General features: G+C 39.2%; 1 protein-coding gene across 1 annotated transcript; it reads left to right on the forward strand.

Annotated features, from left to right (window-relative positions):
- Nucleotides 1–676: 676 nt before the first annotated feature.
- Nucleotides 677–12131, forward strand: chst7 (carbohydrate (N-acetylglucosamine 6-O) sulfotransferase 7). Its single transcript, XM_079693051.1, has 4 exons — nucleotides 677–1186; nucleotides 2586–2996; nucleotides 3685–4175; nucleotides 10047–12131. The coding sequence occupies exons 1-3, from the start codon at nucleotides 824–826 to the stop codon at nucleotides 4150–4152; spliced, it is 1242 nt and encodes a 413-aa protein (XP_079549177.1). The 5' UTR covers nucleotides 677–823; the 3' UTR covers nucleotides 4153–4175; nucleotides 10047–12131.
- The last annotated feature ends 5144 nt before the right edge of the window (nucleotides 12132–17275 follow it).

Genomic DNA, 17275 nt, shown 5'->3' on the forward strand with positions numbered 1-17275 from the left:
TCTATATAATATATACTATAAATAAACTGTTCAAAATGTTGTTCACATGGAGCACTAATTTCTCACTAATCTCCCAGAATTCATTGCACCGGTTAGGTTACGGTAGAAGGTCTCCTTTAGACACTCTTACCTACAAGGCTCTTTGATATTTCCAAATTAACGGTACTCTCATTATGCATTGCTTACATGTTAACGTTTTTAGTTAAAACTTTAAATGTGGGTACGTTCAATGCCTTATGATAAGAATACACTACTGACTAAAAACACTAATCAAAAGGACTACGTATTTCTCATCTATCTCCCACAATTCTTAGCACTACTCAAATCGGGTTACAGTAGGTGGTAGCCATTGGACCCTCTTCTCTAAGATTCTTTGATATTTCGGTATGATATAATAGTTCGCATAATTTGTCCATTACTTTTTCACAGCTAATTTAGCACAAGGTACAAGAGAAAGTACAAAACAATTTTCCAACGGTCATAACTATTACAGTACTGTTAGGGTAGGTAGTATCCGTTGGGCCGTCTTTTCCTTTAAGGCTCTTTGTGAGTTCTAATTTAACGGTTCTCAATCTGATTAGCTTTCGACTGCTTAAGAACCATGCCAGCACAACCTACGCATTATATATACAGTCTATGATTTTAACGCCTTTTATAACGGTTTTTACACCATGTAACGAAATAATAGTTTTGTCTTTAATGGGGCGTGGTTAAACACCCACACACACTCCTTCCACACACACACACACACACACATATCTCCACCGCAGCTCACAAAGCGCAGACCCTCCAAAAGGAAACAACTGTAGCCTCCGGAGAGGAAATGAAGAGGCGGCTGCACAAGAAATACCTGGTTTTGATCCTGGCATACACAGGTTTACTTCTGCTAATCCCCTACGTGTTGGATTACGGGGATAAATCGGCGCACGACAATAACAAACTGCGGCAGCAACAGCCCAGATGCCCAGATTTGGAGAAGCTTTGGGATGATAACGGTAACGCGTCGGAGCAGCACGGCGTCAACAGGAGCCAAACTCGGATACACATTTACCTTCATGCCACCTGGAGAACCGGATCCTCGTTCCTGGGGGAGTTGTTCAACCAGCACCCCGATGTCTTCTACCTGTATGAGCCCATGTGGCACATATGGCAGGCTCTGTACCCGGGGGACGCTGGAAGCCTGCAGGTCTGCTGACTGTTTTTATTATTAGTGTTATTCCACTCATGGACATTATTATAACCAGTGTTACCATGTCAACAACTGTAATCAGTAGCCTAATCAGAGTCTCAAAATATAAAAGTAACTTGATTACTTTCCGTTACCTCAATATCAAATGCAATGCGATGCAAATAAATACAAGAGTAAAATGAATATGAGGGTTTTCTACTTCAGTGTATTATGTAAAACAGTGGTTTCCAACTTTACTTCATCTGAGAGCTACTTTGAAAAAATGAAAGGGGCCAAGAGCTACTTGCATCACATCGCTTACATTTATTCACATAGCACTCATCAGCTGAATTAAGCTACTTTTGTACACGTGTGAGATTGCAATACCCAGAGTTTATATCACAGATCTTAACTTCACATCAAGGTCCAAGAAAACGACAATTTCTCTCATAATATTATGGCCCACAATACATAGTAAGTACATAAAAATGAAAATTCACATAAATGTCCAAGAAAAAACAGAACAATGTGACCTTAGAAAATAAAAAAACAAGATATTTAGGTTAAAAAATGTGCCATCTTAAATTACAGTAAATGCCTGTAGAACGGTTTAAAAATGCTGTTTTAGTTCGACATGTGAATTAAAAACAAACTCGGACTTTTTGTTCAATAAATCAGGTTTCCATCAACAGCATTTCCAATAAAGAAGAAAGAAATTAGTCAATACATCAATCTTGTAATCCTGATAGTAATCCCCCTTTTTAAACATGTACCAGTAATCTGATTACACATTTTTTTAATGTAACTGTAAGAGAATACAGGTATTTTTGCTTGTAATCCGTTTTAAATTTTAAGCCTGTTCTTTTTTTAGCTCAGGAATGAGAGGAGCAGGGAGAAGAAAGTCTTATTTTACCCCTTACTCAAAAATAGACTGTGTGTCAATCACAGCTGCTTACAACTAATATGAATATGACCCCCTCTGTCCTTGGAGCCTCACATAGGACAAGGAAACACCCCACAGTTAACGGGAGAAAACAGGAGAAACCTTGAGAACAGAGGGAGGACGGACAGACATGCAATAGATGTTGTGTGTAAATTAAAAAGATAATACAATTACAACATAGGTAGTCCAAATGCTTGAAAATGCATTTGTCTATAAATAACAAGATGACGAATCAAAGTACTTGAGTACATGTACTTTGAAAAACACATTATAAATGGCATTTGAAAACAGTCGAACAGAACCAGAAGTGGGAGGTAAAGAGCCACTTCTGGTTCTCTTTGCTTTTTAATGACTGTTTTCAAATGCCATTTTATAATTGGTTTTTCGCTGCTCTATTTCTTATGCTCTAAATCTTTTTCTTTTTTGTAAAGCACTTTGTTAAAAAGTTGATATATAAATGTCCTTCTCTTGCAGGGCGCGGTGCGGGACATGATGAACGCCTTGTACCGGTGCGACTTCTCCGTGCTCAAGCTCTACGCAGGCTCTCAGAACATCACCACCTCCTTCATATTCGGCTGGAAGATGAACAAGGTGATCTGCTCCGAGCCGCTATGTGATGCTCACAAGAGGCACGACATCGGGCTGGTGAAGGAGGATCAGTGCGCAAAGTGCAAGAAGAGGGACATCAGAGATCTGGAGAGGGAGTGTAAGAAGTACCCGGTGATGGTGATCAAAGGAGTCCGCGTTCTGGATCTAAGCACGCTGCTTCCTCTCATGAAAGACCCGGTGATCAACCTGCAGATCATCCAGCTCTTCAGAGACCCGCGGGCCGTGCACAACTCCCGGCTGAAGTCCAAGCAGGCCCTGGTGAAGGAGAGCATCCAGGTACTAACTCATACCAAAACATCTCATGGCTCCAGCTTCTGTGTGTCAAGAGGTGCAGCTTTCCCTTGTTGTGTTGTGGTAAATACCTGTAAGGTAATACAAGAGCTTTTTCCTGTGGACAGAACACAGGGATTTTAGCTTTTGCAGACCATTTACATGCACATAAACCTATATACCCCACTACAAGGAAGGGAAACCCCTGAAAGCAGAATAAGGCCCTTGTTAAAGTAAATCACCAGACTCTATTGAAAACATTTTTAACTTTCGCTTTCAGAACAGGAGTTGTTTGTTTATCTCTACCCTAGTTTAATTTGTGTTGTGTGACTTTTGCGTTTTAAGAAAGTTTGTTTTGGATTCACCAAAGTCACACAATAACACAAAATAACTAACTGATCGACACACCGTAAACAAAAGCACCTCCTGTGTCCTGCAAGGTAAAATGACTGTTCTCTTTAATGGAGTCTAGTGGCCTGGTTGTTTCTCCAAACTTCCGTCGTGCTGACCGCCATCTAAACCGATGGAGAAGCATCGCATGCAAAACTCACTTCAAAACATAAAAACACTCCTTCAGGGTAAAATAAAGCACATTTATTCAGGCTCCTTTTTAAAGTAACCCTCCAACCCGGAGTAAACAACAACAGGCTCCACCACATGTTTTGTATTATTATTATTATATAATATCTTGCAGGTGCTGAGGAGCAAGAAGCACACGGATAAATACAAGCGGCTGCTGGTGCCGAACAACAGGGTGAACCGGGCCGAGAGCTACGTCTCCAGCGCCATGGAGCTCATCTGCGACAACTGGCTGAGCGACATGATGCTGGTGCTGAACGCCCCCCCCTGGGTGAGGAGGAACTACCTCCGGGTCCGCTACGAGGACCTGGTTCTGCAGCCCATGGAGGAGCTGCAGAGGCTCTTCCTCTTCTCAAATCTCACCAGCTCCCCGGCGCTGGACCGCTTCGCCCTCAACATGACGCACGGACACGGATACTCCTCCGACAAACCCTTCCTCATCTCCTCCAGGGACGCCAAGGAAGCCATTTACGCCTGGAGGGAGAGGCTGAACGTGGAGCAGATCAACCAGGTGGAGGCGTACTGCAGCGAGGTGATAAGGCAGCTGGGCTACGACAAGAACAGCGGGGACAAAACCACATGAAGAGGTGCAACGCATGGGCGCAGGTGAGCAGAGAGGGGGGGGGAATAATCTGATATTTAACTGCATTAAAAGCAGCCACAGTCTAGAAATTCTCTTTTACGTGTAAGTAGTCACAAAATAGACGTAATGTACCAAAAGTACCATAAACTACAGCAGTAAAAACATGCTTTTACATTAGTGCCTGAGCAATCACCTCATGTTATATAATATATCATAGTACAACAGTCATAGTGGACATCTGCATTATATTTCTAATACTTTAAACACATTTCCCTTATCGTCATACTGAAGACATTTTTACAGTGCAATACTTTTTCCTTCATATTTCCTAAGTATAAGTACAAGTAGCTATGATGGTGCATTATTGTGTTGAATAGGGATGTAACGATATACCGAATATCGCGGTATCGCGGTAAATATAAAAAATATACCGCGATTAAAAAAAAAAAAAATTAAACTTTTTTTTTTTTTTTAAACACTTTTTTTTTTAAACCTTTATTTAACCAGGTGGTCCCATTGAGATCATCGATCTCTTTTTCAAGGGAGACCTGTCCAACATGGCAGCAAGTAGGTTACAACACGAACATAAAACAACAGATAACGCAAAAGGACATCGTATTTACAGGGCTACATTTACACACCTAGAGACATTGACAAGTACCAACAATATATTTATATCTCGCCCTGTCAATAAGCCTCACCTTCTTGGCAAAAACTGTATTGTTTTTAAAGTGGTGAAGAGACAATGCACAGTTTGACCCACTGCTGTCACCCATGGCCAAAGCATATCTCTCCGTCCCACTGAGGTGGCGCTGTGCGGGAGCGCGCACAGCGTAATGCAAAACCTCCCAGACATGTATTGGTCTGTACGGCAAAGTACGGTTTGGAAACTATATCATTTCCTTTTGGAGGGCATGCATAACACGGCATAAAACCAGAGCCTCGCTGCGGGGAAATGTTGGCGCTGTTCCGAGTTTGTTCTAATCTAGTCTGTCAAAATGACAGACTGCTTTCAGATTTTTCCGTCATTGTTAAATAAAATATTCGGTTAACGCGACCACTGGTGTCCCAGCAACATCAGTACCAAGCGAGAGAGTTTTTTCCAGAGCAGGGGATATTGTAAATGCTCAAACATCCCAGTTTATAAATACCTGGAAATGTGGACATTCTCATATTCCTAAAAACCTGTCTGATGATGCTGAGTGAGTGACTAGTGAGTTTGAGTTGAGTTACTTGAAAAACTAAAGTGAAACTTGGTTTATTTTATTGCAGGGTCTGATTATTAGCTTGTTTATTTGTGAGATGCAGTGGCACAAAGAAAATGCCTACTTTGTTTTGTAGTACTAGTACGTACAAAAAAACGTTGCTTTTGACACTTTAAAATACTGCTATCCTACTAAAATGCTGTACAAATCAGATGTATTATGTAATAAAGAAACATTTTCCGAGTAAAAAAATATTTTATTAAGAAAAAAAAAATGGATTTCCCCCCCCCCCCCCCTTTATTATTCAATATCGCGATAAATACCGTACCGTGGACTTGTTATCGCGATATTATCGTACCGTGATTTTTTGGTATCATTACATCCCTAGTGTTGAGCTCTAACTAGGGCTGGGCGATTATCGACATTGTGATATTAAATATTGAGATGACGTGCTACACAATTACGTCAACATTTCTAATAACAAGCTCCTACTAACTCAAATCTCTCAGAAAATCTTTACACTTTTAGTCTTCATCTGATTACTGTATTTGAGTCAGTGTAGAGTGCAGGAACTATTGATTTTATATATATAATGAATGTACTGTTCGGTTTATTTTGCACTTACGTTCTTGATTAAATGACAACATACTTTATATTTGTGAGCTATTTAAGTCGGGCAGGAGTTTGCAAGCATATACATTAACATGTGATTGTTTCATAAGGACTAATGTTACATAATGTTACATATATATAATATTGAATTACTAAGATATGCCTATATTATATTAGCTTAAGAATCTTACAAAAGATCAATACAGTTTTATCTTAACCTATATGTATACATTATAAAGTATTTATTAGTTATATTATGCATTATGAATCTGATTGAAAGCAAGTTACTAAAGCTGTCAGATACACAGTGCAATAAAAAGTACAAAATATACTTTCCAGTTCACAAAGTGGATTAAATCCAGCAGTGAAAAGAGGGTTAATATCCTCAGTTTGACAGTGAGACAGAAAGAGAGTCTGTAACGGTACGCTCAAGTTAGAACAGGAAGTCGTTGTTTAACAGAAACCGCTCTGAGGCTGATCCCTGACCTTTGACCTCTCGCTGCCAATTAAAACCAGAGCGTGCATCGGGAGGATCAGTAAAAGATCACTCTGTTTTCCATTTCACCCTGCAGGCTAACCGCTCGTGTTCAATGCATAACACTCAAACACACGTACACTAATAATGAGTTATTACTCCTTGAAGCGAAGACAAACAAAAGCAGGTTTATGCTGATCGAAAAGCCGCAAGGCAATTTAATTAAAGAGCGCTGTTCACAGACAAGTCACTGCAAAGTGCCTAAAGTGTGGAAAGAAGTGTATTTAGTGTATAAACCATAAGGGACCGCAAGGAAATAAGCATTTAGGAATAGACCGCATGTCGGCTGAAGCTGTCACACCGATAATTTATTTTCTACTGTTTTCTTAAGACACAGTTTATACCCCCAAAACATATAGAAAGTGAAGAACAAAATACAAATATTAAATTTTTCCTGAACAACGATACATTTACACACAAATGTTTTTATGTCAGGTTCATATTTGTGAATTTATTTGTATTTATTTATTATTTTCAATTTTTACACATTTCCATCACCTTTTTAAAAAACATTTTACAAATTGTTTTCCTTTGACTGCTCTACACATTTGTTTATCATCTGTTATAATCTTTTCTTTTGTAAGTTTAGTTCAAACTCACCGCTGAATACTGAATACTGATACTTAAACACAAAAAAAGAGACGACATAATTTGATGTATTTTAAAGCCTTCTGCAGTTTCTCCTAGTGTTTGACCTTCACTGTGCAGAGGCAGTGTTTTCTTCCATCGGCTGAGGGCCGAGTGTTTCTCTGTCAAACGTTTGCGTACACGTATAAACAAGAAGGATTTAGTGACATCACAAATGGATGGCGAGCCCATTCATGTTGCAACGAGCAGCTTTCACAAGTACGAGGAGGAAACCTTAAAGAGGCCCTACTCTGCCTCTTGGTGTTTCCCTCTCCTGTAGTGTGTTATCCAGGTTTGAGTGCATGTAAACGGTCTGCAAAGGCTAAAATCCCTGTGTTCCCTCCAGAGGGAGTTTCTCTCCCCCTTGCTTGAAAAGTTTTGTTTACTTCCTAAACATAGTGATATCACTATGTAACACTCACGCTCCTATTGGCGAGTGCTCCAACACATTGTCTGGTTTCAGACGGAGGGTGAAAAGAGGTGCTACAGCACAGGCAGTATGAGAAAAATAAAGAGCTTTTTGAACATTACAGCTTGGAGACATGTCTCAGTAGAGACACTAAATACTGATACACACCTGAACATGGGCTGAACATGTCTCTTCAAGTCCTCGATGCAATTTTAAGCATTTCTAAAAAAGATTAATTACCTTTTTTATGTTGTCACTGTAATTTCATGTCATTAAACATGTCTGGTTTGATTTAATCTGATTATACCGGCTTCAGTTGTTAACTTTCACACCTGTTGGTGATTTCTGTCATGGTATCTCATATCAGGGTGTCCGCGGGGTCTTAAAAAGTATTAAAAGTTGATCAATCAATTTAGTGAAAATTATGCCTAAACGGCATTTTCCAAGGTATTACATTTTGTAGCTTGTTTTCAATAAGTATATAAATTGTCCAAAGAGGTTGTATTCTACAGTCTGCCTGAATGTAATCATTGCGTAGGTGTGTAGTGTGATTCTGTGTAGTTTATTTCTGGCATCCCGTTGGGTTTGACGTCATCTGAACAGTACATCACACGCTCACTGCTTGATAGCCCGTTTACGCCGGTTGTTAAACAACATCGTTATGGGGAAAGGCAAGTCTGCGTCCAAATGGTTGGAAGATAAGGAGGAAGGACAATCAATACTGCATATAGTCAATGTGAGGTAAAGTGTGTCGCCAAGGTAACCGGTTAAAACTCAAAGTGGAGATGAGGTCTTAAAATGTATGGAAAGGGTCTTAAAAAAGGTCTTAAAAGGAATTACATCTGACTTCAGGATTCCTGCATACACCCTGAATACTATCTGCTACCTGTCAGGTAATGATGGACTCTGCCCTTTTATTATAGATAACAATCATAACCTATTAATATGTCACCGTGTTGCTGTTTTTTTTTTTTTTTTAGATAGGGAGTTCTAGTAGAGAAAGAGAAAGATCACCAATAGTAATTTATGTTGTGTGACTTTTGCATTTAAGAAAGTTTGTTTTGTGTTCACCAAAGTCACACAATAACTCAACATAACTAACTGATCGAGGCACCGTAAACAAAAGCACCTCCTGTGTCCTGCAAGGTCAAATGACTTCTTTAATGGAGTCTAGTGGTCTGGTTGTTTCTCCAAACTTCCGTCGTGCTGACCGCCATCTAAACCGAAAGCATTGCATGCAAAACTGACTTCAAAACATAAAAACCACTCCTTCAGGGTAAAATATAGAACATTTATTGAATTCCAGGCCTCCAGCAGTGGCATTTTAAACACAAGTGAGACCACTGTAGCAGATTTGTAGAGCCTTTGGAGCGAGGCAGTCTCAGAAATGTTCCTCCCTCCTTGATGATCCACTGATGTGGTTTGATAGAGGCCTCATTGTTTCCTCCTGGCAGTGCCACCTCCTCTGCTGGACCGCGGGGGGCTGGCAGACCCTCCTCTGAAGGGGGTCATTGTGCACGGCTGTCCATGACGGGGCACAGCTCCCTGGTTACCACCGGCCGTCAGCAGCAGCCTCTCCAGCAGCTGGCCGCCTGACGGGGGGGATTCATGTGTCACTGACCCCTCCATGACTCTGATAGTGTTGCAAATACTGACTAAAAATATGGAGGAAATCACATATCATGATATTATTTATTTATTTTAAAATATTTTTCTTTTTACTTTTGCTGAATGGCACTTTCAGCACATTATACAAAGTACAGGACAATGTGTCTGTTAAAGGAAACACAAATACCCGTGGATTTAAGTGGGTAAAGTCAAATATTAGTACAGTTAAACTGGTTTTCAGTTCAAATAAGGACTGTAGTGCAGCTTTAAAAACCAAAAAAATACAATTTTGAAAATATTACTATATGATCAAACCAAGTTTATGTCTTGTTGCATATTTATATATCACTTAGATATTCATATATGTTGCCCAGCTCCAGACACAGCTCCTTAAAATCTAATGGGACATTGTCAAAAATCTTAAATCAGGCTGTTGTTTGGTGTATAAAAGGTCAAATTTGACCCGTTTTGTCCAAACTAGAGTTAAAAATCCCAAAACAATAATAGGTTGCAAAGTATTTCTTCTTCAAACTGTTATGTTTGTAGAACTTCAATCCCAAAAAGAAGAGCAGCAAGTGATTTAATTATTGTTTAGTCAATGAAACGTCTAAAAATGGCCGTACTTATTTCACAGTAAAACTTGTTTACAATGACATATGACCAAGAGTAGAATAGTATTGTTTAATTTGAGAGGCTGTGATCGGAGAATATTGCATTTCCTTCACTATATCTGCTTGAAAAATGACTAAATCTGTGAAGATAACTGATTGTTCCGGCTTCAGACTCTGATGGAGCTATTGATGGAGATCTCATCAATCATATTGACAGTTATTTTCAGTGTGCAGCTGTAAACTATATCCATTTAAATCCTCAGTTGACTCATTATTTTCTCTTGCAGGGGCCTGGTGTTCAGCGCTGAAGGCAGAAGGTGGAATAAGAAAACAGGCAGCAGGAATGTGCTCCGCTGGGAGAGTCGAGTCCTACAGACGAGGAGGCTCGACGAACTGCAGGAAAAACAAGGAGAGCAGAGGAACGGAAGAACGGGGGAGAAGGCCGCTTATTTTGGAACGGGGGAGAAGGCCGCTTATTTTGGCAGTGTTACAAGTTTAACACCATGCAGACAGAGAGAGAGTGGGAGGGGGAATAAACGCTGGCCAGCCTCCACCCTTCTGTCCTTTTTAGTAGCACTAATCCTCCTAAAATCCCCGACAGCCGAGTGCCATAAAAAGCCCGAGATGGCGACGTCGAAGCGGGGGGGGGGCAGAGAGTCGGTTCTCTCTCACCTGCGAGGCTTATCGTGCAGACAGTGCGGTGATCTGCAGCATTACTGACACTTCGCTGTAGCTGGCTCTCTAACAATGCCAATGAAGTGCTTTGAAAGAAGAAACTACAGCATGTGTGTGGAAAAAAGAGGCCGGACTAAGGAGCTGTTGTCCCCCCCCCCACCCTCACCCCCGGCCCCTGAGGAATCCAGACAGCTGCAGCACCCCGCTGACAAAACACTCACGAGACTGTGAAATCCTCTAATATCACATGGACGTGTCTGGAGGAACTTTCCTAGCAACGTTTTCACAAACACACGGTACTGATTCTTACTGTTTTTATAGTTTTGATCTATAGTGTTTAAAAAATGCTGCGACATGCCTCTGGGTTAAAGGTGGAGGAAGTGTTCCAGCGTCAACGTGTTCAACTTCAGAAGTTGGTTCTGTAATGATTCTGGGGGGAAAACCTGCAAGAAATAACGTTTAGATTATTTAAACTGACCTCAATAAAGAGTTTGTAAAAAATAGAAAAGAGAAACATGTGTGTTATTGCTATTCATTGGGAGGAACCTTAAACAATATGTAATCTTCTCTCAATCAATTAAATATAGTGGTGCAGGAATGAGTCCTAAAACCCTGAGCATGTTAGCGTTACTGAAGCTTCTATGTGTCCTAAGAGCGTCAGTGTCTAAATGAGACAACTAAACGTCATCTTGCCGATCATTAGCCGCCTTTAGCTTAGCGGTAGTGTCGTTTCTTTATAGCCTAATGTTAGCCCTTTTTTTACTTGTTTTTACTACTTCATGGCTAAGGACAGTAAATAAATCAGTTGGATGTGTAAAATGTGAGTTTCTCCCTTTACGCTGTTCGGCCGCTGCTGACGTTTTTACAGGTTTTTTTCTCCGATAACTTCAGATTTGGACATCATTGAGGTTTTTATTAGAAGCCAAATTATCCGCAAAGGTCTCCTACTCTGCAGAACAAATATTCTATGGTACCGCTACAAACTAAAGGACGTTTCCCAGCATCCACGTGTTCAACTTCAAAGTTGGTTCTGTAATGGTTCTGGGGGGGAAACCTGCAAGAAATAATGTTTAGATTATTTAAACTGACCTCAATAAAGAGTTTGTAAAAACTAGAAAAGAGAAACATGTGTGTTATTGCTATTCATTGGGAGGAACCTTAAACAATATGTAATGAGTCCTAAAACCCTGAGCATGTTAGCGTTACTGAAGCTTCTATGTGTCCTAAGAGCGTCAGTGTCTAAATGAGACAACTAAACGTCATCTTGCCGATCATTAGCCGCCTTTAGCTTAGCGGTGGTGTCGTTTCTTTATAGCCTAATGTTAGCTTTTTACTTGTTTTTACTACTTCATGGTTAAGGACAGTAAATAAATCAGTTGGATGTTTAAAATCTGAGTTTCTCCCTTTACGCTGTTCGGCCGCCGCTGAAGTTTTTACAGTTTTTTTCTCCGAGAACTTCAGATTTGGACATCATTGAGGTTTTTATTAGAGGCCAAATTATCCGCAAAGGGCTCCTACTCTGCAGAACAAATATTATATGGTACCGCTACAAGCTAAAGGACGTTTCCCAGCATCCACGTGTTCAACTTCAAAGTTGGTTCTGTAATGGTTCTAGGGGGGAAACCTGCAAGAAATAATGTTTAGATTATTTAAACTGACCTCAATAAAGAGTTTGTAAAAACTAGAAAAGAGAAAAATGTCTGTTATTACTATTCATTGGGAGGAACCTTAAACACACTAATATTCTGTTATTTAATGTAATGTAGTGGGGCAGGAATGAGTCCAAAAACCCTTTCTGTAAGCAATTTTGTTTTCGGTTACAAACCTGACATTAGGTCTGTGGTTAGCTTTACGCTGAAGCTTCTATGTCCTAAGAGCGGCGGTTGCCAAAAAGTGTCTAAATGAGATCTTTCCGAACATAAACTGCATTTAGCTTAGCAGTGGTGTAGTTTCTTTATAGCCAAACGTTAGATTCTGTTTATTTTTACTACTTCATGGTTAAGGAGGTTTTAAAGCGGTAAAAGTAGTAAATACATCAGTTTGATGTTTAAAATCAGAGTGTCTCCCTTCATGCTGTTCGGCCGCTGCTGACGTTTTTTGCAGCCAAGTTCTCCTATAACTACAGATCCAGAAGTCATTGAGTTTTTTTTATCAGAAGACAAATTATCCGCAAAGGTCTCCTAGTCTGCAAAACAAATGTTCTATGGTATGAGAACCACTACAAGCTATAGGCTAGTGTTTGCTCAGTTAGCTCCTCAGATTAAAACCCTTCTTTCGGTTAAAAGTGTGTATGGTGAAGTCGTGGCTAAAATCTGGATAAAAAGGCTAATGAAATCTCCAGTACAGGAGACAAGAGGAAGCGTTACCTTCCTTTCACTGAAACTATACAATACTACTAAATATATAACACACGGCTATAGTTGTTTTGAATGCAGACATGCTTCATATTATCTTTTGACGTATTGGCTGAGTTATAGAAGGGCCTCGAGTCTAAAACATCTGCGTTAGGTTACATGGCTCTTTCACTGTTGATTGGTATGCATGGGTAACTATTTTGAAATTTGAATGTAGTCTGCACCGGCTGAGATATAAATACAATACGGACCTGCGGGGATTCAATTCAAGTATTAACACCTTATAGTTTAAAGTAAAAAAAAAAAACACAAAAGGTTTGAATGTAAATGAGTGTAACTGCAATCTGACTAAATACTGCATTCTGGTGCAAGAAAATACATGCAAGTGGACAGAAAACATTCAAAACACCCATTTAGGAGTTTATTTTACTAAGCATGTCTATTTATGTATGTAGATTTCTCCTAAATTCACAAAATTAGCATTAGAAAAAGCTTCATTTGCAAATGTATACATACTATTTTTTTAGAAAGAATTGTCTTAATGTCAGTAATGGAGTGGGAAAGTTTCACGGTGAGATATGTGGGTACAGAGCCGGCCCGACCCATTAAGCGACATAAGCAGCCGCCTAACAAAAAAACAAAACAAAAAAAATCCCAGTACACCGTCGCCGTGATAAGTATGTTTAATTAATTGTGTTAATATGCCTACTCTCAAAGTCATGTATTATATTATTGAGTCAATAATATAATACATTAACCGTGCTTTACCTGAACCTCATCATGACACTAGAGAGGAAGGCAGGATTGTAATTTCCTGTGTTCAGTGAATGCAACAGAGGCAAGACACCAGACCAACCAGAGAGTTGAATGGAAATAAACATCTGTCTTATTGGCTGACAGGTACCTATCCTGTGAGCTGTGACAATATTTAAAATAAACTGTCAGTCGGACTCAGAGTTTTTGAAGATGGACATAAGACATTTTTTTCTTAAACAAGAAGACAATTCTCAAGTGGTGGCTCACACAACAACCCCAGAGCCAGCACTTGAGCCAGGTGAACAAGGTATGTAAATGTCAGTAAACTTCCAAGTTATGGGAACATGTAAGCAAAGCATAAATTACAGCTACGTTGACGTTACTTTGAATCGCGGGGGTAAGCTAAACCGTTAGCAAGTAGCTATAGCTAGCCAGATATATTAAATAAACACTTTTTCATACAATCTAAATGTAATGTTTTTTAGCGTTACCTGGTGATTTCAAAGAAAGCTCTCTGAGAAATGTTGACTTACTGTTCAACATGAAGCTAGAGGCTACCTTACAGTACACAGTTGATCCTGAGTCCTGTCAGTTAAAGTGTTTCATAGTTAGCTTAGCTAAGCATCAACCTAGCACTGAAATATATGGATGTTATGTGACAGTATTTCTGAGAAAAAGTCAGCTGAAATGGTGGCATAGTTGCCACTGCTTTACGTGTCGACAGCATATTTGAACGTATTTGCAGCAGTAAATGTGGTTGTTTGACCACTGACGTTGCCATAACAACACTAGAATTTAAATGTGCAACCTCTTTATGTGAAAGATTTTTGCAAGAAATGGTAATTCTTCTGAATGATATTCCTATTGACATCTAGTTTCTATGTGAACATTGTGAGATGGACAGCCAGAGAGAATAAATGAAAAACAGTTATGAAATACTATATGACAAAACAAGAATACAGTTTAAAAGGGGAGTGATTTGTAAAATATCCCTAAAGAAAAATCTGTTCACAGTTCTGTTTCATATGGGTGTTGAGAAATGTATCCATAGATCTCTTCATTTTGCTCTTAAAGTGCACCAGATTGATGCTTTTAAATGCAATATTTAAATTTTAAAAAAAATCTTCCCGGGGGAGCATGCCCCCGGACCCCGTAAAGGAGGTTAGGTTCACGGTGTTTACATGGTTATTTATACAATGTGTGCTTTTGCTAACATCATAAGACAAAAGTTGGTTCCATGTTGCGTGTAGTGAGAATGTGCGGGGGGGCCCCCAAGCCAAAGCTTGCTTAGGGCCCCCATAAGTCTAGGGCCGGCCCTGTGTGGGTACATTTTAAACCTATCCTCTCCCCTCAACTGTAAAGAATGCAAAACAAATATTATCCCAAACGGGTGGCTCATCATTTTTATTGACATGTCGACATGCAGACTAGTGGAACCAGTTGCTGCAAGGACAACAGGTGCACACATTAACAGTTGAGCTACATCTCATATTTATCAGGTACAGAGTGCATGTAAATATAGCAGCAAGACATCTGACAGCACAACAGTCTGGAGATAGAGACACATGAAGGTTAAATACGTCCCGCCGGTGTCCTCTGCTCGAGGTAAAGTGCCAAAAACTCTACGTCTTTATTTATCTGCAGCCAACAGTGTTCATTCATCTGTGAGGGTATTTTTCTGCATGTTGTTAGTAGATGCAGCCAGAATTATAAGGAAATCCTCCAACGTAGCCTACTTGGTCAGAAATGACATTTTTTTTTTAGGAAACGTATCTGCTGTGAATAAATTGTATGTAGGAACTGTGTAACAATTCAATAATGCTGAAGAGAAACATGCATGAGTCCAAGGCTGCCGTGGAATAGTCTTTTTGAAGTGTCTTCTGGCTCGTTGAGTTCTCTAAATGCTAATGAAAGCTGCTCAATGCTATCGACCTTAGCATAGGAAACATAGACACATTACCAAAGTGATCCATGAACCCTGAAGCAGAATTGTTTTTCAACAAAAGTTTGGATAAAAGATTAAAATATCTTAATCCACATAAATCACAGTTTCCACTGAAAGAGAAAAAGGGAGCACAGAGCCTCTTTTACATACAGTATACAATTGCTTAATAAACTATAAGTTATATTAAAATGAATAACCTATAGAGCGGCTTAAATTGCCAAACATTTATAAACAGACCTTATAGTGCGTACAATAAGTACTATACTACAAAAAATGTAAAATGTAGCTGTTGCTAACTAGTTAGCATGTATGGCTAGGTGTCTCACTGTTTTTTAGCACAGTTTAGCTAGCTGAGTCTGACTATCATCAATGTTAGGTGATTTGAGTGTTATTTACACAAGGCTGTTTTATACTTGATTATATTTGATATCTTAACATCACTCCACATTGATCAGGGTTTTCAATGAAAGAGAAACTTTTCCACTTATGAAACTGTGTTGCTTTTTAAACGAGGACAACAATAACCATTGGGCAGCTTCAAGTGCAATATATAAACAGACCTTATGGTGCATATAAAACATACTGTCCTGTTAAAATAGTCAAACGTAGCTGTAGCTAACTCGTTAGCATGTATGAATAGGTGAAGCGCAGTGATTTAGCACAGTTTAGCTAGCTAGCGTGATTGCAAAAGGACTCCTGGGTTATAGACATTTATCAATGTTGGTGGATTAATGTTTTTTTGTTTTTTACAGAAAGACTATGTTAGTTGTTTATAGTATCTTTGATTCATGTAATATGTATTTTCAGATAGATTTTAGTATTTGAAGAAAAACATCAAAACAATAACCATAATATTTATCCATCCACCATCCATAATATCTTTAAATCGGGCAGTAACTCTGAGGACAACTGACCTAGTTCATAGAACATGGATAGAAAAACAAATTATCAAAATACATTTTGAATGTATAGAGCTATTTATCCAGAAAAACATCCTACGTTTACTTGTATTTGTTTACAAGCCTGCCTCGTCCGGTCTTAAGGACATTCATATTCGAATATATATATGCACCACATTTTATCCAAAATAAAGGGGATAATGCTGGCCCACGATATTCTGCAGCCGGAATATTTTTAAATGAACCCCGCAGGCGAAGCACCAGGCTTTGAAGCCAATTTGAAATAGTGTTCAAACCGTGTAATTAAAACTAAAAGGGACCATCACGTGATGACATGGGATCCAAAAACGTTTTTAGACTATTACATCAAGGAAAGAGACAACTATTCATTTGTAGATAATTATTTGGGAATTTGTACCAGTCAAGCGGATAACATTTGGAGAGCTGCATGACATTGTTATATATCTATCCTCAATGAAGTTATGTGCAGGGCTAAACCAAAAGTTTTTTAGTCTCCCATGGAACCGGAGGATCATCAAAAGATCCCGGAATGTTTATACACGTCAAACTTGTTCAGCTTTTAAGCAACCTTTATTATATATAATTAGGGCTTTGGCTCCACATGTGAGTTTAGAGCAGGGGTGTCCAAACTATTTTAACTGAGGGACACATACAGAAACATATACAAAGGGCTGGGCCACTGGTATATTGCCTCACACGTTCAGTTATAAGTTAGCAGAATCAATCAAATGTAGGTAAATTATTCTTGATACTTAAAAATGCTTTTAAAAAAACAGCTCTCCATAGGGTTTCATTTATTTGGTTGGCAGCTCATTCCTTAAAACAGAAGCCTCAGATTGCTTATAATAAGGGGAAATATGAAGGGT

The sequence above is a fragment of the Notothenia rossii genome (assembly GCF_949606895.1).
Source record: "Notothenia rossii genome assembly, chromosome: 1".
In the NCBI taxonomy this organism is placed as follows: Eukaryota; Metazoa; Chordata; class Actinopteri; order Perciformes; family Nototheniidae; genus Notothenia; species Notothenia rossii.

Bases quoted from the DNA above. Each gene is read 5' to 3' on its own strand.
- chst7 (XM_079693051.1), top strand. From the start codon at position 824: ATGAAGAGGCGGCTGCACAAGAAATACCTGGTTTTGATCCTGGCATAC. The intron at 1,187-2,585 runs GTCTGCTGACTG...CTTCTCTTGCAG, and splicing joins GGGACGCTGGAAGCCTGCAG to GGCGCGGTGCGGGACATGAT. The intron at 2,997-3,684 runs GTACTAACTCAT...AATATCTTGCAG, and splicing joins TGGTGAAGGAGAGCATCCAG to GTGCTGAGGAGCAAGAAGCA.